Source organism: Onychomys torridus, chromosome 1 (assembly GCF_903995425.1).
Source record: "Onychomys torridus chromosome 1, mOncTor1.1, whole genome shotgun sequence".
In the NCBI taxonomy this organism is placed as follows: domain Eukaryota; kingdom Metazoa; phylum Chordata; class Mammalia; order Rodentia; family Cricetidae; genus Onychomys; species Onychomys torridus.
In genome coordinates this window covers 88314798-88337100 of record NC_050443.1, presented here as the reverse complement: position 1 = coordinate 88337100, position 22303 = coordinate 88314798, and the positions used below count along the sequence as shown (strand labels likewise).

At 45.3% G+C, this 22303-nt stretch overlaps 1 protein-coding gene and 1 pseudogene across 1 annotated transcript in view; one reads left to right on the top strand and one right to left on the bottom strand.

The window, feature by feature from the left end:
* The window catches only part of Sbf2 (SET binding factor 2), a 345635-nt gene extending 328171 nt beyond the window's left edge, over positions 1 to 17464 (top strand). The window contains exons 36-43 of the mRNA XM_036177261.1: positions 2653 to 2779; positions 6985 to 7112; positions 8416 to 8649; positions 9695 to 9799; positions 11155 to 11348; positions 11887 to 11974; positions 15269 to 15400; positions 16013 to 17464. Of these exons, the coding sequence (XP_036033154.1) occupies positions 2653 to 2779; positions 6985 to 7112; positions 8416 to 8649; positions 9695 to 9799; positions 11155 to 11348; positions 11887 to 11974; positions 15269 to 15400; positions 16013 to 16111 (1107 nt within the window). The 3' untranslated portion in view covers positions 16112 to 17464. The remainder of the gene's footprint in view (positions 1 to 2652; positions 2780 to 6984; positions 7113 to 8415; positions 8650 to 9694; positions 9800 to 11154; positions 11349 to 11886; positions 11975 to 15268; positions 15401 to 16012) is intronic.
* On the bottom strand, positions 5718 to 6266 carry LOC118586626 (annotated as a pseudogene).
* Positions 17465 to 22303: the final 4839 nt, after the last annotated feature.

The following is a 22303-nucleotide window of genomic DNA, read 5'->3' as shown; positions in this document are numbered from 1 at the left end:
TCCTCAATGGCTCCTCTACCTTATTTTGTTAGCCATTTAGACAGGATCTCACCAAACCTGGAAGCTCCCTCTTGTCTAGGCTTGCTAGCTACTAAACCCTAGGGAGTCCCCTGTCCTTACCCATCCCCAGTGCTGGGCTTACAGCATGTTTTGCCATTCCCAGCTCTTTAAGTGGGTGCTAGGGATCTGAACTCAGTTGTACCATCTCTTCAGCCCTAAAAGCTGACCTTCAGACAGGCTACCTGTAATACTCGTTAGAAACAGCTTTTAGCAAATATAGTTATGACTGAAACTTATCTTGACCAGGCAAAATTCTGTAGCTGCTCTTAACACTGAGCAGCACTAACTAGGCAGTGATGGCTCACCCCTTTAATCCCAGCACTTGGGAGGCAGAAGCAAGCAGATTTCCAAGTTCAAGGCCAGCCTGGTCTATAGTGTGAGTTCTAGGATGGCCAGGATATACAGAGAGACCTTGCCTGGGTGGTTGGGTAGGTGGAACTACCTGGAAAACTAGGGCATGTCACAAGTCATCAGCCTGCCTTCAGCCATATAAGATGGCTCCACAGAGACTGTAAAATGTGCTGTAACCAGTCAAACAATCAAGTCTTGCCCTGCATTTCCTCCTCCCCCAATCCTCCATATTCCTTTGTCTAGGACCTTGCCGATGAATTGACAAAAATAAGGTGACAATTGGGTCTGGTGGCTCAGCATATTAGAAGCTAAGACAGGAGGAGCCCAGCAGGTTCAGGCCCAGCTCCCCAACCCCCATCCCCATGCTACCTAATGAATTCCAGACCAGATTGGGCTGCTGTGTTAAATTCCTGTCTCAAAACACCAAGGGGGAAAAATGTTAAAAGACACACATTCCTCCCCTTTCCTTTAGCATCTGAAGGGATTTTTCTTCTAGACTGTGTCTCCTGTAAGCAAGGCCAACATTGAACTCATGGTCCTCCTGTCTCTACTTCCCAAGTGTTAGTTGAAAGGATTAAAGAAAAAAAGGCAAAGTGGGTACCGTTCGGTAGGCCCTGCCAAGGCATGCCACTAAGCAAACAGGCCACGTGAAACAGAGTTAGTGCCAGAGGTTTACTGGGGGAGCGGGAGGTAGAGAGCAAAAGGCTGTGTGAGAGAGGTAGACAGACAGAACAGGCAAGAAGAGAAGCAAGAGACAAGAAAGACAAACGAGGAAGAGAGACTACTGTGCCTGGCGGGCACTTTTAGGAGTGCACATAGTGACAGGGGATGACGTAACTGCGTCCGCAACTGAGGCAGGCTGCTGTGCAGTGGGGACTAACATTGGTTAAGGGCTTGAGTCACTGTGCCTAACAGAAAGGATCTCTGTCTACAGCCCTATCCCTCTTTTCTAATACTTCCTGGTATCTGAGCCCTAGACTCTCATTCTTGGCTGTAAATTGTTCTGGTAGTTCTTTCTAAAATGTTGTCTTCCTATTGGCTCCTTCTGAACTGCCTTCAGACAAATCCACAAATCTCTTGCCCAGAAAGTGTCCCTTGTTGTCCTTTAAGCCCTACTTCTTCCTATTCTGTGCTTTCCAAACTTCCCTAAGTACAGTTTTGTGTTTCACACTGTTATGCCACAAAACAAAAGCCACAAATTATGTTAATTTATCTGTCAAATTTTTTGCACAGTGTAATGTTGTGAATGGAGCCAAACAATGCAGTATTCAAATTTGGCCCTAATAGTTACTATTGAATAGTGTTGCTGACCTAAGCCTCCTCACATGTAAACTGAGAATAATAAGGCTTATCTTGTGTGTTGTGAAAATTAAGAAACCCCTAGTCTAGTGTCATACACAGTAGGTGCTCAGAATACCTGCTCCTTCCCATCTTTGTTAGTGGTAGAGGTGTGAGAGCCAAAGTTATGTTTTAAGTTTTAATTACTGAGCCTGAGAGATCCATGAAGAAAACTGACTCTAACCTGTAAGCCCCTTGCCCAAGAACAGACAGTTCCTGAAATGCTGGAGCCTGTTGTTTATGGGAGAGAACAAGCCACATGTTCTTTGTTCCCTTAAACAAGTCTGTCTCAACTGCACGGATGTGCTTGATGGGAGGTACATAGACAGGAAACACATCAGGATGTATGAGGATGTATGCTTGCCCCTGATTGGATGTAGGCAGGAGGTATACAGGCAGGAAATCCATCAGGATATATGTTTGCCTCAGTAAACCTGATGGGAAATATGGTGGCCTTATAGGGCTGTCTTTTTAAATTTCTGCAAAATGTGACTCATCACCATTTCCTGAGGACCTGGCCAGTTTTTAATTAAAGCTTGCTTCAAATTTGGCTTTAAGGGCTGGAGAGATGGCTCAGAGGTTAAGATCACTGACTGTTCTTCCAGAGGTCCTGAGTTCAATTCCCAGCAACCACATGGTGGCTCACAGCCATCTGTAATGAGATCTGGCGCCTTCTTCTGGCCTGCAGGCATACATGCAGGCAGAACACTCTATACATAATAAATCCTTAAAAAAAAAAAAAAAAAAAAAAGGCTTTAAATTGTGGTAGTGTTCTCTTTGACTGGTGGATTAACAGACGTTTGAGCATTTGTCAGTTGAATGGCTAGAGGTCTCCATCGTACTTCAGATAAGTGTTCTGTGCCTTTTACTTTCTGTTGACCTTACTCTCCGTGTGTGTTTCAGGTTCACAACCAGTATCCAGCTGAGTTTGAGTTCAATCTCTATTACCTGAAGTTCTTGGCTTTCCACTATGTGTCTAATCGCTTTAAAACGTTTCTTCTGGATTCAGACTATGAAAGATTGGAGCATGGTATGTATTTATATGCCCCTATTTATCTCTTTTTGTTAGTTTTGCATGTTTTCAGTGAAGATGTCGATAATGTAACTGATCCCAAATAAGACTGGAGTGCAGAGCGACCCGAGTAACTGCCCGGTTCCGGGGCAGTGCTCTCAGCCGTTAGTTACAGCAGAGTGCTCATTACAGTCTCCTGCCTGTAGAAAGTTAGAACCGCTCACTGTTGACACCTCCAAGTGCTGCCACTATGTAGGAGACGTGTTTAATTCATAATATTTCCATTCATGGCCACTCTGATAGAAAGGGACCTTCCTGCAAAGGCTCCAAACCAAACAGATACCAAAGGGAAATTCTAGCACTACCAGTTACCAGCTGCACTTTGCAGGGGTTAGGACCCTCTCTGTAATGTGGGGACAGTGATGGGGTACAGTAGGACTGTAGTGACCACAGGAAGAAGCAGTGGGCAATTTCTCAGCATAGTTGTTAGCATGTAATAAGCACTGGAGAAATTGTAGGCATCACTACCATTATCACAGTTTCTAATAGATTCTGAAAAAAAAACATGAAAACATTTCCCAGGGGGTTGTTGTTAGGAAAACAGGGAGATATGCACAACAAATTATTGTTAGAACAATTCAAAAAAAAAAAAAAAAGTCAGCACTTGTTCCAGGGGGCTTGATTGAAGAGTACTTGCCTAGATAGAATGCTCAGAGCCCTGGGTACCGTCATCTGCATCACATAAACCGAGCATGGTGCTACATGCCTATAATTCTAGCACTCAGGAGGTGGGGAATTAAAGTACAACACAGTCAGTATTCTCAATTACATCATCTGTCACAGAGTATTTAGAAAGAGGGTCCTTCACAACTAAAGCCTTACCAGTGATGTCCGTTTAAAATCTGAAACCAAGTGCTACTTCCAAGTCATGTTGTTCAAGTGTCTGCTGTGATATTTCACTGTGGGTGAAGGAAAAAATACTGGCCAGACCTTTGTCATACCTCATATCACAATCAGAAACAGTGCCTTAAGTAGAGCTGGTGACAGCTGTCTGTATCTAGTCTTCAGCCAACTGAGTATGACAGTGTCATTCAGTGTTACTAAAAGTACATTATATGCATATGTGGCTGTCAGAGAAATACAAAGCTGGTCAGCAAATTACCTTCACTCCATGTGAGTGTGGCCAAAGCCCAAGGTTCCTGCTGTGCCAGATGATGACTCTAGTTAGAGGAACACCAGAATCTGGTGCAGCACTTCTCAGATGGACTAGAATTATCTGGGGACATCCAGGCAGCGCCTCCAGCCAGCTGAATCAGAACTTGAGGGTGGGGCCTAGGCAACCAGAACTTTTTAAAGCTCCCAGGTGATTCTACCATGTTGCCAAGGTTAAGTGCTCCACTGATCAGTAGAGAGCGCATCAAACTAAGTCAGAAAGTGTGACAGTGGTGAACAGTTTCATCCCTCAGCCTCAGTGTCCTCAGCTGGAAACTGGCCGAGGCTTTCGGTCCCATCTGTGATCTAAAAGCTTAAACAAAAAGATTTAAAGAAATCAGGTAAGAGAATATTTTACTAAGCCTGTTGACAGAGTGAAATGATTTTCATCCTGTGTCTTCCACATTTTTCATAAACCACTTAGAATGTCATTACTAAAGGGCCTATCCAAACCCCTCTCTGGACCCAAGGGGTACTCACCACCTAGCCTGGTTTAATTTATATGCCAGTCCAGTCTGGGTTGCCTAATTGGAATCTGCCCCTGCTGGGCAGACTGTGGGAACTATCCTCTACCTGCCAAGGTCAACAATTAGAGAAAAGGACTCTCAACCACTGCTGATGGACTTCAGTCATAACTGTCTGGGTTTCATCAGAAACTCTCCACTGGAAGAGTATATTACTGCTTTAGAATTGGACTTTAATAGGACTTAATGATAGTGTCTGATGGTGCAAGTATTTTTCAAATGTTTAAATTTAAATTGTTCCTGTGTATGTACATGTTACTCTAAGGCAGTCAACTGGATAGTGTAAGAAAAGTTCATTGTCCATGGTTCCAGTCACTGGGTAACACCAGATGGAAAAGTGTGTCCTAAGACATAGAGGGCTACCTCTTGTACCCTCCCTCATTCTCCTGTCTAAAGTCTGTCACAGCCTCCAGGGTGCTTCTTCCCTAGTGAAGCTGTGAGAGAGAAAGAAGAAAAATACAGAAAGGAAACAGTTATTCTTGGGGCCTGTAGGTTATAGGACTTTGTACAGCCTTGGGCCTGAGGCAGTCTTTTGTGGGAAAAAGTTAACTCTTAACAGGATCACTTCATACAAAGCAAAGTAGCAGTGCCTTTCCAGGACTTGCTCTTGCCTCACCCTAGCATATTCAAACCCCCAGCTCCATTAAGAACACAGAATATGCAGCCAGGCATGGTGGTCCATAGGGAGACAGAGGCAGGTGACTCTGAGTTCAAGGCCAGCCTGATCCACAGAGTGAGTTCCAGGACAGCCAGGGGTACACAGAGAGACCCTGGGGGAGGGAGGAGTTGGTATCAGAATCGAAGTTCATGTAATCACTCAAGGAAACAGAACACACCCTATGTCTTTCAGAGTTTCTGTAACTGTCATCTATAGTACAAGTAAACTTTTAACCAAGAATATGCTTTCAGTTGCTTCATAATAAACAAGTTTTTTTTTTTAGTTAAAGAAAAAAACAGGCTTTCCAAGGGTGACAAAGTGAACTGAAGGTCAGAAGGAAGCTGTGTGTGCACTTATCAGCTCTTACTCCAAAGCCTGGAAATGAGAACTGACTGGATCACCAGAGACACTCCTTGTTGGGGTGGGCAGAGCTACCATTGATCAATGGCAAGGACTATATGGGCTCTTGGGCAACCACCCTGTGCCCACTGACATGATTAACACTATTATTCTGGAGGACCTTAAATTAATGAAACAGAAGCTGAGACAGTGGTTTATTTGGTTATTCAGTTGGATTCTGAATCACAATCAGGAAATAGTCTATCTGGTGCAACCATAATTTCATTTTTCTTGGAGTAAATTCAAAGGAAGGTTAGATCATTCTGGGGGTCAATTTCACGCACTGTGCTCCATGCCTTCAAGATGAAGTTGTGCATGAAGTTGACATATTGTGTTGTAGTGGAATAGTCCATGGTGCTCTTGATAGGAATTCTTTCCATGTTCACCATGATGATTACCTGCATTCCTTTCTGGCTTTGAAGTCTCTTGAGTGTTTCCTCCACCTCTGCCACCTTGGACCGATCCAGCAGCTCTGAGTCCACGATGTTCAGTGAGTTCCATAATAAACAATTTTTTTTTTTTTTGAGCTGAGGATTGAACCCAGGGCCTTGCACTTGCTAGGCAAGTGCTCTACCACTGAGCTAAATCCCCAACCCTCATAAACAACTTTTTTAAAGAAGCATAAAATTGTATTTTCAACTGAGCTGCATCAGTTAATTAAGTCCATTTTCTCTTAAGAAATGTGTACCCTGCCTCCTTTGTGGCTATACATTTAGAAGCAGGATATGAGTAAGACAGCCCTGCCAAGAACCTATCCCACATTTCCCGAAGGCTTGACCTGCTTGTGTATAAATATTGTGTTCCCCAAAATATTGCACACCCTAATAAACTTATCTGGGGTCAGAAAACAGAACAGCCACTAGATAGACCAGAAAATGGTGGCGCTCACACCTTTAATCCTAGCATTCCAGAGGCAGAGATCTGCCTGGATCTGTGTGAGTTCAAGGCCACACTGGAAACAGCCAGGCGTGGAAACAAGAGCCTTTAATCCCAGGAAGTGATGGCAGGAAGCAAAAAGGTATTTAAGGCATGAAAACCAGGAACTAGAGCCTGGTTAAGCTTTTAGGCTTTTGAGTGGCAGTTCTGCTGAGATTCATTCTGGATGAGGACACAGAGGCTTCCAGTCTAAGGAAACCAGATCAGCTGAGGAATCAGCAGGGTGAGGTAGCTGTGGCTGGTTCTGTTTCTCTGATCTTCCAGCATTCACCCCAGTAACTGGCCTTGGGTTTGTTTCTATTAATAAGACCATTTAAGATTTGTGCTACACTGCTTGTCCCTGTTTCTGGTGGCAGTTAGCTTTTAAGATTTCTGCACATTTGCTGCTGATTTCAGAGACTTAAGAAATATTTCACTTTTTCCTCTTCTATGTGATTCGTACTTTAGACAAACTTTCAATTTCTTTCCCTTTTGATGGATTTTTTTACTTACAGGAACTTTATTTGATGATAAAGGTGACAAGCATGCCAAGAAAGGCGTTTGTATTTGGGAGTGCATTGACAAGATGCACAAGCGGAGCCCCATCTTCTTCAATTACTTATACTCACCAGTGGAGTCAGAGGTAGAGAGAAGTCACCCATGTCTTATTGTCTGAAGGCTTTGTATAAAAGTTTCTTTTCATTTCAGTATATGTAAACATTTGATGAGGTTTCAAACCAAAGGTATTTAAAAGTTTAAGATGGCATAGGTTTGGGTTGTAATGTAAATGAAGACTGTTCACTAAATACTTGATGCAAATACTAGGATCTAGTCTCCAAAACTTAGAAGAGATAATGTCAATACAATCAAAACAAAGCAGTTATACTTCTGTAGAATTAAAGGTATGCCACCATGCCAGGCCGTGGCTGACAAATCTTCAATGCTTTAGTATATAGTAAACGTGAGGAAGGGCCTCGGGAGGCACTGACATTTATGGCAGATACATCATTTTATGCCAGAGGACGGGGCCTCAAGGCTTGGTCATGTCATCTGCATGACCTAGGCTTGCAACAGGCAGGTTTGACTGCCTGACAAGCGCTGTGAACTCAGATCTTAGCAGCTAAACCCTGTCTCCAGCCTATAACTTCATCTTTTAAATTACTCCTGGGGCTCAGCGTGGTGGCATATACATGCCACTTGAGTGATAGAAGCAGGAGAATCACAAGTTTGAGGCCAGCCTGGACTGCATAGCAAGACTGTCTCATAAACATCAATAAAATTACTAGATGGGAACGGTTTTATACTGTACATAAATCAAATACTTGGGGGCTGGGCAGATTTGATAAGCAGAACTTCAGTACTTAGGGGATGCAGAGGTCCCTGCCCTGGGCCATGCACTAGAACTCTGACCTTTCTCTGGTGAGACCTTCACCAAGAAACCAAATTCTCATTTTTAGGTGGCCTCTCCTCATCTAATCTTTGCTCTGGGTACTCCACATCCCTGTTCTGAACCCAGGCTACTTGCCCAAGTCCTAGGGCCCAGAGGAACCAAGTAGCTGCCTGACATGGAATGAGCAAAGTTTGGCTTTGTGGCCTAGAGTATATACAAATGTTCATGCGAGGTCAGGGTAGGAGGAGGAGGTTAAACCAAGACCTGTGAGCTGGGGACCCATCTCCCCCTGTGTCACTACTTCATAGTATAGAATTATGAGGAACCCAAGAGCGCTTTATTTGAATCTGACCTTCCAGATCATTAGGAAGTTACATTTGTTGGGGAAGGAGGGTAAACATGTTTTATTTAATGCTCTCTTGATGTAGAAGTTTGAAATACTTAGGTGAAATTTATAAACTTGCTCTGAACCGTACAAATAAATGTAGGGGGCTGGCCTGGCGGTAAGCACTTTTGGGTTGAGAGAAAATTACATTTCAGAATTCTCTTTAAACAGGCCCTGAAGCCTAATGTAAATGTCTCCAGTCTCAAGAAGTGGGATTACTACACAGAGGAGACTCTGTCTGCAGGTCCTTCATACGACTGGACAATGCTGGCCCCCAAGCTTTTTCCCTCTGAGGAGTCAGTTATAGCTGGCGGAGTTGGGCCCCAGAGTCAAAGGAGAACAGTGTGGCCATGCTATGATGACATCAGCTGCAGCCAGCCAGATGCCCTCACCAGACTTTTCAGTGTAAGTCAGCCATGTGTAGACATCCCCACAGGCACTAGGGCCCCAAGAAAACAGCGTAGCCTGCCTTGCATACTTCTATCTATTATGGCTTCCTTACTTTGGGCTGTGTCTTAGTTAACACTCTGAATCTGAAGAATCCAGCCTTGATTCTGTGCAGCAGTGGGCACCACACTTAACTGTTGGCAAAGATACCCATAAAAGTGGTGCACGCCTTTAATCCCAGCACTCGGGAGGCAGAGGCAGGCAGATCTCTGTGAGTTCAAGGCCAGCATGATCTACAGAGTAAGATCCAGGACAGGCACCAAAGCTACACAGAGAAACCCTGTCTCGAAAAACAAAACAAAGTGCTACAAGGAAGCAGCTGAGAAAACAGAGCAATTTCCCTTCTGATGGAAACCCAGCAGCATCACCTGCCTAGGCTGTTGGAATTAGGCCTAGGCATTGGCTTTTGTGGGTGCTTTACTTCCCTTTGTTAGAAATATGGGTAGCTGATGGCCTGCTGGGACACCTTCTACAAGACATATTCTGGAGTGAGCCATCCTGGCCATAGCCACTAGAACAGCTTTGGGTTCTGATGTGGGTCAGACAGTTGATAAAGTGTCCCCTCTGTTTCCAAGCCAGGAAGATGATGCTGCAATGATGGCTATCTCAGAACCTGTCAGAGGGAATCATTTTCATGAGCATCCCTTAGTTCATTCTTTACACATCTGGTTTGAGTCACCAAAGTTAAGTTTTTCTGCCTCAGCCATTAGGGTTGGGACATAGGCCCACAGTCGGCCTTTCGTCATCAGATTTCCCACAGGCTGTCCAAGAGTGAAGAAGGTGACTGAGACACACACACACACACACTCCATGGCTTATTATTTATGTCAGTCTGTTTAAAAAAAAAAAAATCGCTGCTGAGTCCTAATAAATCATCAAATCCAGCTCTGCTCTAGCCACACTGCTCATCTGGGCCCAGGACAGAGGAAACCAGGGTCTCAGGCACACTCTACCTTTTGTAAAATAGTTATCTGTCAAAACTGTCCTTTTCATTTCTTTGCAGGAAATTGAAAAATTGGAGCATAAATTGAACCAGACTCCTGAGAAATGGCACCAGCTATGGGATAAAGTAACCACGGACCTTAAGGAGGAGCCAAGAACAGACCATGTGAGTTGGCAAAGCCCCCTGAGCTTTGGAAAGTGGTAGGTCAGATGCAGCCCACAGCCCATGACCCAGAGAAAATGGTGGAGAAGGGTCATGCCCTGAGGGTTCAATGCAGAACGTTCCAGATGACCAAATGCTTCCTGAATGTCTCACTCCCCACAGTGACATAATGCACATGTCTCAGGCACTGAGTCCAGAGGAAATTACGGGTTCTCTATCTCAGTGCCACTGTGGTCTCTGTTGGCCTTCTACAAAGCACAGGGAATGCCAGGCCCATGTTTGCTCCAGAGAAACAAATAAAGAGAAATATTCTAAGATGACAACCTAAGCTACTGTTTCCCAAACTTACTTTTCTGTTTGCTTCCTCTTTCTCAAACCCCAGTCCTATTCCTGTCATTAGAAACAGTTATCAAGCGTATGATATGTCCAGGGACTGAGCCCTACATGCAGTCCACAGTGAGCACGGTTTGTACCTCATGCACAAGGAGGAATGCAGAGAAGTCTCACAGCTACTAACGGGCAGGGCCACCACTCAGAGCCACAGCAGACTGACTCCCAGCCCAGCACAGGGAAGCGAGGCTGCATGAGTGTTCTGAAGAGCATTTCAGGAAAGAGAGACGAGACTAGTGGCCTGAGAAGAAGGCCCTTGATGAAAGGGCCTCTGGGCTCCATCTTACCTTCACATGGCTGTGCAGGAACTATTGCCACTTGGGCATAAAGCATCATCATCCACCTGTGGCCTTTTACCCCAGAAAAAATGTTGTTTCTAGATTTTAATGATGAAAGTAGGCTGTATATTTTTAAAATAACAGTACAAGGGTTACCAAGAGATGAAAGTTACCCACAATGTATAACCTAGAAATAAGAGATTTATTGTATGTGATATTTGAAAACCTGCCTTGTTAGCATACATGCTATTCGTTTGCATGATTTTGGTTGTTGTCTAGAGCTCCATTGCAAAGGAATAACCGTTGATTATTTTTTTAACCAGTCCCCAAATAATGGGTATTAGGTTGTTTCTACTTTTCACCAAAAAAAAAAAAAAAAAAAAGGAGCCAGATGTTGGTGGCACATGCCTTTAATCCCAGCACTCGGGAGGCAGAAGCAGGCAGATCTCTGTGAGTTCGAGGCCAGCCTGGTCTCCAAAGCAAGTTCCAGGAAAGGCGCAAAGCTACACAGAGAAACCCTGTCTTGAAAAACCATTTAAAAAAAAAAAAAAAAAAACCCACAGGATAAATGTTTGACATGTGTTCGCTCACTTATCAGTTTTCACCCTCAGATACATTTGTATAAATGAAATTATCAGTCAATCCCTAAGCTTCTGGGAAACTGTCCTAGCCCTGTTCTGTCTTTCTCAGTCCCAAAGACACTCATCGGGGTCCCCAGGATTTGTGTCTACCAACATGCCTTCTTATCAGAAGAGACCTGTGCTGCACCCATTGGACCACAGAACTGGCGAGGATCCGAATGCCACCATCGCCCCGTCCAATGGCGTAGAGCACAGGGCAGCCACGCTTTACAGCCAGTACACATCCAAGAACGATGAGAACAGGTGACATTGCTGGGTCCTGACGGCCTCAGCCAGCCCTGAGCAAAGAGCCTGTCAGACTTGAGATGGATTTGCTTTTATTCTGTGGGTTTTTGTTTTTCTTAAACGCTTTGTTTAGATGATTCTGGGTTGGGGGGGGGGGTAATATTTGAGAGAATGTGAATGTGTGTCATGTAATACTTTTTCAGTGGCACACATAAGTCCGACTCATCCTGGCAAAAGAAAAAGGAGTTTACTCACATAAACTAGGATGCCTAAGACATGCTCCTGTCTCCCAGCGTCTCCAGACTTCTTTCCGGCTCTGTTTCCCCTTGGTGTTCCAGCAATCCTAGCATAGCAGAAAGCATGGAAACCAAGAATTCGTAGATACACAGGGGAGTGTGGTGGTCCCAGCAGAAGGAGTCAGTCTCTCCCCAAAGGGCTAGGGACAGAACTCCTAAGAGAGCTCTCGTTAGGAAGACAGAAACCTGACAAATAGAAGGCAGTCTGTTTGATTCTGTAACGAAGTCAGAATAAACTGTCTTGTTGCCCTTTCTTCTAGATCCTTTGAAGGAACGCTGTACAAAAGAGGAGCTTTGCTGAAGGGTTGGAAACCCCGCTGGTTTGTTTTAGATGTAACAAAACATCAGGTAAGACCTGAAGAAACTACTCCTGTCTAGGCTTATCTCAAGCCCTCTTATGTCTTTCTCACACACAGCATGTTCACCTAGGGCTTCACCTTTGTAGATGGTGGCTCTTCTGAGGCCCAAAATGTCCCTGGCAGTAATTGGTGGAAGGAAATTTTAAAGTAGCCTCTACCCAGAGCCCAGCATGTTCAGAACACTAGCACTCTTAATGCATAAATGTCTCCTTTTTTAATTTATTTTTTTTTTATTTGGAGCTGAAAAATATTTTCTCTGTAGAAAATAGTAAAAATGATAACATTTCCCAATAAGCCTTTTTAAGCCAAAAAAATAGCTGAATTATACATATAAATATTGATTAGATTCTGGGGTACAGAAGAAACCTATCTCCATCTGTTCAGAGAGCTTTTACTTAAGTTGTATAAGTGAGATTCCTATTCATCTTCCTCTTCACTGATTACGGCAGACATTTTTCTATGGGCTAATCCATAATCTAAAAAGATTTTAGCCCCACCTCCTAAAAGTACAGCCAGCATATCCTTTCATCAGCTTGATACAGTACAAATTCTTATCCTAATAGTGAAATGTTTCACTAAAGCATGCCCAGTTATTGGGCAAAACCGAATCTTATTATAACCACAGTCATCCTAGGGTCCTCCCTGCTAGGTAGCCTCCCTAGATCTGTGGGTTGCAGTCTGGTTATCCTTTGCTTTATGTCTAGTATCCACTTATGAGTGAGTACATACCATGTTTGTCCTTCTGAGTCTGGGTTACCTCACTCAGGATGGTATTTTCTAGTTCTATCCATTTGCCTGCAAATTTCACAATGTCGTTGTTTTTCTCTGCCGAGTAGTACTCCATTGTGTATATGTACCACATTTTCTTAATCCATTCTTCAGTTGATGGGCATCTAGGTTATTTCCAGGTTCTGGCTATTACAAATAGTGATTCTATGAACATAGCTGAGCAAATGCCCTTGTGGTACAATTGAGCATTCCTTGGGTATATGCCCAAGAGTGGTATGGCTGGGTCTTGAGGTAGATCGATTCCCAATTTTCTGAGAAACCACCATACTGAATTCCACAGTGGTTGTACAAGTTTCCACTCCCACCAACATTGGAGGAGTGTTCCCCTTGCTCCACATCCTCTCCAACATTGACTGTCATTAGTGTTTTTGATCATGGCCATTCTTACAGGTGTAAGATGGTATCTCAGTCATTTTGATTTGCATTTCCCTGATGATTAAGGTAAATGTCTCCTCTTTAACACCCAAGTCTGGAAGCATCTGGGAGCTTTAGCCTGTTGCATGCACATATAAGCTGGGTGCCCCCTTCCCTCCCAGGGTACAGCTGTCCATCTTTGCTGCAGAAAACATCCAGTTATGACAGATTTATCCACCATTTTTTGCACCCCACCTCACTGTACTGGTTATTTAGCAAGGAAGTGCTATTCTTCAAAGATGGGAGCATTGGGAATGGATGTGCACACCCAGTCCTGGGATTCACAGCAGGCTAGATTGATTAGACCTTAACTCCGAACTCCTTGGCATGCTTTACTGTTTGTCCTCGCTGCTACAGGTTAGACTTCCAGCTCTTTGCTCCTGTAATCTCGAGGGACTCTTACCCAAACCTTCTGCCCCGAACACCCTTCATTTGCAAGAGAAGTGAAACCTGTGTTTCAGGCTGACTGGCTGCTGTCAAAATGCGGAGTGTATCAGGAAGGACCTAAAGCAGTGGTTCTCCCCCTTCCTAATGCTGCACCCTTTAATACAGTTCCTCATGTTGTGGTGACCCCCACCATACAATTATTTTTGTTGCTACTTCAGAACTGTAATTTTGCTACTGTTACGGATCGTAATGTAAATATCTGCTATGCAACCCCCAAAGAGGTCACAACTCACAGGTTGAGAACTGCTGCTGTAGTCTGTGCCCTGACAGCACCCTGGTAGGACAGCATCAAGAGGATCCTTCCAGAGCAAGGCTGGTGTGGGGCCACCTTCTCCTCTGGTTCAGGGGCTTTGTTGGTTTTTTTGTTTGTTGACCCTTAAGAATATTGAGATTTTCAAAATACAAATAGAAGCCCTTTTAGAGCTGTACTTTAAAATAGCAGTGTCCCTGAAATCATAGAACCTTCCATTGAACCACTAAATATAACATAGGAAAAATCATGATTTTCCTATAATTTAAAATTATATCAAATGATACTTGTATTCTTACCAATCTTCTGGATTTCTTCAGCATGGAAGATATCTAGTTTTTCCATTCAGTCGTGCTCATTCCATGCCTGGGTGGGGGGTGTCAAGAGCCACAGGAATGGAAGTGCCAATCACAGTCCTGCTGTGCACACTGGAAGGAAGCAGGGCTAGGCCAAGAAGGCTTTCACCAGCAAGCTCTTCAGCTTTTAAAATACTTCATTTCTTCTTATTCCAAAGTAATACATGGTTATTGTGCCAAATTTAAACATCTCATAAAGCTCTAACAGCCACAGAGCTGGCAGCTAGGAGCTGTCTGTGATGTCCTTTGCCACCATTTCTACTGCCTGTCTGCTGCTTGCCAGCTTACTGTGCATTCCAAAGCCTTCCTTGTCCTTTGCCCATCTCGTGGCCATGCTGTCACTTAGTGAGCCAGTGTTCAGTGCTGAGCTCACAAAGGCAGCACCCATGGAGGTCACAACACTTCCTGTTCCTGTGGGGAAGCAGGGGAGAGAGAGAGATGGCTCCAGACACAAACATTCATCCTAGCCGACATCACTAAATTGTTTCTAATAGTTTTGTTCCCAGTGACAGCATATGGGAGTCTCAGTGTCTTGCTGGATATTGCTGCCAGCCACTCTATATTTCTCAGACTCAGAGGGGACTCTCAGTAATTTTATTTGTCAGACAAGGCTGGGGAGGCTCCAGATGTTTGTAGCTAGGGGTGGTGTGCCTTGCTGGTTGTAATCCTGTGCCTTGCTGGTTGCAATCCTTTGGTCATTTTCAGGTAGGTGATTTATCAGTGTCTAGGAATTTATTTTGTTATTGTTTTTGTTTTTTCAAGAGAGTTTCTCTGTATGTAGCCCTGGCTGTCCTGGAACTCGCTCTGTAGACCAGCCTGGCCTTGAACTCACAGAGCTCTGCCTGCCCCTGCTCTGAGTGCTGGGATTAAAGGCGTGTGTAAGAGACAGCCAGCGTTGTTAATGCTAGGGTATTATTCCATGCAGAGTTAGCACGGAAAAACAAAGTGCAGAGGAAGGTGGTCAGACACAGTGTGGAAAGCCATGTCATTTCCCCTTTCTGAGTCCCGTCTGTCTCTCTGGTCCTAGCTCCGATACTATGACTCGGGGGAAGACACGAGCTGTAAAGGCCACATCGATCTGGCTGAAGTAGAAATGGTTATGCCTGCCAGCCCCAGCATGGGAGCCCCAAAGTATACAAGTGACAAGGCTTTCTTTGATGTAAGTCCATCTTTCTTGTTCTCCTGCATGTCTCAGCGCCTCCCAACATTACAGGTCCTCAGAGGAGTTGCTAGTCACTGGAGACGGGGGTTTTATGGCTTTGAAGTGAGTGGAGACTAACCCATGACTTCCCTTTTCACACTGCCCAGAGCCTGTCTTCTCATCTTCTGCCACTCAGTCACTTTGGAGTGAGGAGAGGAAAGTTAGGCAGAGTGGACATGAGGACAGCTGACATCTTCCTGGAGTGAAGGAGATGGGGGAGGGCCTTGGGCCAGGTGGTGCCTCTGGCCTCTCTCATACCCAGCACCAGAGCAAACGGTGAAAGCTCTAAGGGACTGTTCCGCTCATTTTCTCAGTTGAACAGCATCATAGCCGTACAGGGATGGAGAGTATGACCTCCCACTTGATGACACTGACTTCATCCTAAGAATTAGTCGGGACTAGGTAGTCATCTATTTTTGCATGGCCCTTAGAATACCCCACAGCCCACCTCAAGGTGACAGATGATGTTAGAACAGGCAGTTACGTCTGCCCAGGATGAACTAGTTGCCACTCACCCAAAGCCATAGACAGCCTGCTTTATATTTGCTCCTCTGTCGTTTGGTTCTGTAGCTCAAGACCAGCAAGCGTGTCTATAACTTCTGTGCCCAAGATGGACAGAGTGCCCAGCAGTGGATGGACAGGATCCAGAGCTGCATCTCTGATGCCTGATGTGGCCCATGATTGTCCAAGCACCAGAGCTGGAGGAACTCATCTGCCAGACAGGAGCGGACAATGGTCTCCCAGGGCCTGAGGTCCTGCTTACCCTGTCCCCCCTGAAACAGTTCTTTGTCACACAGGCCCCTCACGGCATCATTCCAACTGGATGTAAGTGGCTGGGGTCAGAGAAGGTTCCCAAACTTGCTGCCATTATTTCCTAGGAAAGGTAGCTACTACCTGAGTCCTCATGAAGGTCCTTTTTGTTCTCCATGGGCTTAATTTCCTTCGAGAGCTTTTGACAACAAAAATCCACACCCTCTAAAGGTCATAATATGTCTTGCATGTGTTTCCCATCCGAAACACCTACTTTTACGCCTGACCTTTGAGATGCTCAGTTCCCTGGTGCTGCCAAAAGGTGCTTTCATGGACCCTGCCCTGCCAGGGAGCTTCACTGTGCAGTAGCAGGCACAGGATTCCAGTGGGAAAAGCAACAGTGGTGGATAAGACCTGAGCCAGCACAGGAAAACACTGCTGCAAGCCACTGGTCCTGGGGACACAGTGTGCGTGTCCCATCCCCTCCTGTTCCTGGACAGCTTTCTGTGAAGTAACAAGCACACCGGCATTGACCTCCTAACTGAGGAGCCCACTGGAGATGAGGCCAGCTGCTCACCAGCACGCACCTGGGACAAAGGCAGACAGACAGACAGCACTACTCCTAAGAACTGGCATCCACCGTCCAGTTACAGTAACCCTGTTTCTCCAGCCGAGAACTCAAGAATGCTGTTCACCTCCATGAACCTGAGCAGCCGCTGCAGCCACTGGGCCGCTGGTGGCCTGACTGATGTGTTTTGACATGTTTATATGTTAAATACCAAACTAATATTTCAAAATATGTATATATGATTTCTATATCCTGATTTTTCAGATAGCCTGCTTATAATTTAATATAAAAATAACTAAACTGATCATAAGATTTTAGTAATAAAAGATTGTTCCCTTTTTAAATAAAAACTACTTTGTAGATTAAAAATAAATCAAATTTTCAAATTAAAATTATCAACACACTAGGAAATAGAACTGTATTAATATATTAGAAATTGGAAAATAAAAATGAAGGAATTTTTTATCATATTCATTTTATAAATTTGCCACCTGTGAAAACAGTTTTTGCACATTATTTGTATTTTTCTTTGTATATGAAATAATTTTTTGTACTTTGTAAAATATGGAGCCCACTGTACTTCCAGCTCTTTGAGACTGTGCCCACTACTGCTTTTGTAACTGGATTCTTTTAACTTTCTTAAAGGCATTACAAGCCTTAAGTTCACTAACCACCCAGAATTAAATTTATTTCTTAAGAAAATATGTCTCTTGTGTACTGTGAAATCAAGCTCATTCTGCACTGTCCAGTACTCAGGAGCAACATGGAACAGAGGACCATCGAAACCATGACCCATTTGGGCCTTGGAAGCGACAGAGATACTGGACTCCAGCCACAAGCTTCTGGGTCCTGGACACGGTTCTGCAGCAGTTAGGAGGAGCCTGGGACCATCCTCTCTGCTTCCCAGGAAGCTATGCTAGTGGCCATGCCCCTGCCTCTTTGGGGCCACAGTTCACCACCTTTGGTATATGGCAAATTATAAAGATCACAGGCAGAAGTCACTAAAGTCCTGTTGGATCACAGGCTTTTCTAGGTTAAGGAGTTGGTTTCAATTCTAAATGACACTCTGGTTAAATCTCCAGAGTTTACCTTACACTGCCGAAAAGAATGCTGGTCCTTATCTCAGCCGCAGCAGGTCAGAGTGCTCCAGGACCTTCAGAGACCTGGGCAAGCAGTGCTAGTCCCTCCTTGAGCCTCCAGGTACATATGACCCAGCCAAGGGGTCCCAGGCCTCCTCAGTGACCAGCCTAGGACCTGCCACAATGTGGTACTGTGTCCCTGAAATTCAGGAGGGAAACCGGAACCAGGGTAGGTTCGATACTGTCAGTATTGAGATGCCCTCCACAGCTGCAGCCAAACTAAAGGGGGAGGACAGACAAGCCAAGGCTATAGCAGATCCCAGCTGTGGCTCTGGAAGATGCAGCCATTGGGTCTCGCTAGCATAGATCTCACTGCAGCCAAGTCATGTATCCTCTCAAGTCCTACCCACTGCTTCCACTCCAAACCAGGGCTTCTACTGCTAACAGCTAGCTCCCTCTGTGAAAACTGACATTTTAGTTATTTTGTCGTGATTTAAAGAGTTATTGAATAATATCATAGGGTGAAAACTTTGTCAAAAAGCCTGGGCTGATAAGCAGGCACTGCCCTCAGTGGGCTTATGGGTGTGTGCCATCATACCTTGCCCTATTATTAATGGCATTTCTTATATAACCCATTATCCAAAATGCTATTTCAGAGCATCATCAATACAAAGAAACTTATATAAAATGTTTTACACATACAGCACATCCTGGCTTGGACTAGTGCTTTCTTGTTTTAGACACTAGTTCTGATATGCCAAATATATGTCATTTTTCCACCCAGTCCTACACCAAGTGGCTGTCCAACAATTCAGTTTTGATACTAATTTCCGAGAGATGGCAGGGGTCCAGGGCTCAGACCCCGAGACCATCATCTATACCTCTGGATGCCACCAAGCCCTCTCCTTGGATGTACGAATCTGCTAGTACAAATCACAGCGCTGGAAGAGACATACTTGCCGGTTAATTTCAGGAGACATAAAGCTGGGTCATTAAATGGAAAAAACATAGGGCACAAGATAGGAGGGCCATGGCTCAGCAACCTGATGGCCAGTCAACCCTGACCTCTCCAGCCACCTCACCGCCCCTGAAATCAGAGACTGAAAATTCCCACCCCCTCTTCTTCTGTCACTCCTTTCTGGTGAGGCGCCCCAATCCTGAAGCTACTAGAGGCTCTACCCTGCATTATCTGTTAGCATGAACGCAGATGTGGTTGAAAGGGGCTCATTATAGACAAGACCTTCCTGTCACCCAGGACATTCCAGGAGTTTGAACAGCCCTGTGCCATCTGTTTGCACGGCCCTGTATATTGAACCATGTGCTTTCACAAAGCCCTGTTCCCACTGTTCCAGACATTGCACTAGAGCCTGTAGTATGCTCACAGCAGATCACACAATCAGGAAGGGCTGGGAGCAAGACACTTGGCTTGATCTCTTTTAATTCACGTGTGACTTTGAACCAGTCCCTTAATTCTGTTAGGCTTTGACCTATGACATAAAGGACTTGTGAGGCAAAGGGATTTGTTCATTAGTAGAGTGTATGAGACCACAGGTTTCATCTGTCACTTTGATTCCAAATGCAAACTTTACCTTGGCAAGGACTTACATTCCAAACTGAAATTTAAAAGAGCAACTGAAAAGAAAATACACTAATCCACTTGTTAAAATGAAGATTCCAGAGGTCAGGGATGCAGCTTGGTAGCAGAGCATGTGCTTAACATGCACCACTCTCTGGTTCCTGTCCTCAGCACCAAAGCAACTAAAGATTCTGACTAAATAGGTCTGGGATGAGGCTTGACCTGCCATTTCCAACTCACTTCAAGGTGACACTTCACTGCTGGTCCAAGGAGCAGTCCTTACAGGATGCCACTGAGTCAATTACAGTTGTCCTCACCCTCCAAATTGCTGAGGTCCAAAGACTAGTAGACAAGAAGAACTACTGCATGCCCAATGAAACCAACCTTGACCTGTTACCTTGGCCCATGGGGGTGTTCAGTGGCGCCCTATCTTGCTACCATATTGGACCCTCAAGTGGTGGGGGCCGGGGGGGAGTACATCTGTTTTCATTGGTATGTAGGAGTCCTGTGCAGGCAGTGACAAGAACTGGTGCACGTGAGCTGTACGAACCATCTCCACTTGCTTATCCCAGTACCTGTTCTATATTGGGTGCTTTCCATGGCCATCAACATGTGGTACACACATGACACGTCATGAAACCTCGGCTGAGTTCTTCCCTCTTGTGGGGCCCAATCCTCCAAAAAGTCAGCTTGGCGTGGTATTTTCTTTATTGTGGCATTTCTTTAACTTGGAAGGGTTATCCCAGCATACTCCTAACTACTGGATCCCTCAGAACCTTTGCTGAGGCAGCCAGCCTTTGCACTGTCATGGGCCCCACATGCCTATGAAACAGGTTTTATACACAGCACTTCTCCTATTGACCCACTGTGATACCATGGATACATGAATGAATCTGAGATACAGGGACCCATTCAGATGGTCCTGGCCTTTGGACAAGAAGCAGCAGGAGAGTAGAAACACTGGGGAACATAATCACAAATGAATCCCAATTGTCTCGGGGAGAGTGAAGTGCACCCAAGCCTGTTTTCTAACTGAAGGGAAAGGACACGTTTGCCAATGAGACCGTATCCCACAAACCTCCTGTGGCCATCCTAGAGCCTAGTAGTAATAAGGATCTTTATTAATCTGCTATGAGTGATCTCATATCTGCACAGCTGACAGGCATGGTGTCTTAGGGTTTTTATTGCTGTGAAGAGACACCATGTCCATGGCACCTCTTATAAGGAAAACATTTAATTGGGGTGGTTCGCTCACAGTTTCAGAGGTTCAGTCCATTATCATCAGGGCAGGGAGCATGGCCATGTGCAGGCAGATGCGGTGCTGGAGAGGTAGCTGAGAGTCCTACATCTTGCAGGTAACAGGAAGTTGACTGAGACACTGGGGAGTATCCTGAGCATAGGAAACCTCAAGGCCCACCCCCACAGTGACACACTTCCTCTAACAAGGCCACACCCACTCCAACAAAGCCACACCTCCTAATAGCACCACTCCCTATGAGATTATAGGGACCAATTACATTCAAACTACCACATACAGTACTACCTCAGGCTTGCTCAGTGGTTACTATCTCCCTTCAGGGTCCCTTGTGTATCTATAGGGGTCAGACTGGTAACACAAGTTGAGAAATAAGGACCAGCACCACCAAATCCTCTAGATCACCAGTGGTGGTACTAACCTCTGGCCACAAGTGCAGAGAGACGCCACTTTTATTTACGTCCATCATGACCAGGGCGGCAGATTGACAGCTCAGGCGGAGTTCATGTCTCAGATTGCCAACAGATGGGCCGTGATAATGTTTTCAGTCTAGGAGTTAATGTCAACTCGAGCCCCTTCTGTGAGTCTTCGACATTGTTACTGCCCTCCTTTCCCTAGAAACAAGCACGCAAGGAAATGGCTGTATAGGTCCCCATGCTTGTCACTCATCACATCGCTACGACAAAAGCAACTTCAGGGAGGGGGCGAATTCTCAGCTGGGAGGCAGTCTGCCTTGTGGGGACAGTGTGCCAGGAGTTTCAGACAGCTGGGGGCAAAGGAGGGTGCATGACAGTGGGCAGCCTGCCTTTCCCTTTGCAATCATCCTAGGACTCTAGCCCTGGGGTGGGGCTACCACATTAAGAATGGACCTTCGATCCCCAGTCAACCCTTTCTGGAAAGACCACACAGAGACATTTCCCAGACACATCTCCATGATGATTTTAAACCCCATCAAGTTGGTGGTGGAGGTGAACAAACCATCATGGCCCCTATTACAGACTATATGAAGTGTCCCCAATGGCTTGTGTGCTGAAAGCTTGCTCCTTGGTTCTCTGATCTAATAATCTCTGTCACCTGCCAGGGGCACTCAGGTCTGTCTGCTTCATTGAGTGATGCCCACACTGGGCCAGACTTCTAAGTGTTACTTCAGCAGAGACTGCCCTGTCCCTGGTTCCCCACAAGGAACACCCTCATCCTCAGGGTGCTGCCTTTCAGCCCCTTTAAATGAGCCAAGACTCGGGCCGGGCAGTGGTGGTGCATGCCTTTAATCCCAGCACTTGGGAAGCAGAGGCAGGAGGATCTCTGAGTTCGATGCCAGCCTGGGCTACAGAGCAAGTTCCAGGACAGGCTCCAAAGCTACACAGAGAAACTCTGTCTCAAAAAATGAAAAAAAATAAAGAAAAGAAAAGAAAAAAGGGGGTGGGGGACCAAGGCTCTGGTGGTTTGGCCCAGCCAGTTAGTTCTCGCTATTCTTTCTTCCCTTTATCTGGCCTAGCATGTCTACAGATTATTCTAGAATCATAGTCTTTGACAAGACAAAGGATAAGTGAGGACACCTTTGGCCTCAGAGTTGAGGCCTCAGTTGCCCTCAGCACAGAGCCCAGCTCTCAGCAGAATGGTGGTGGCCACTGGT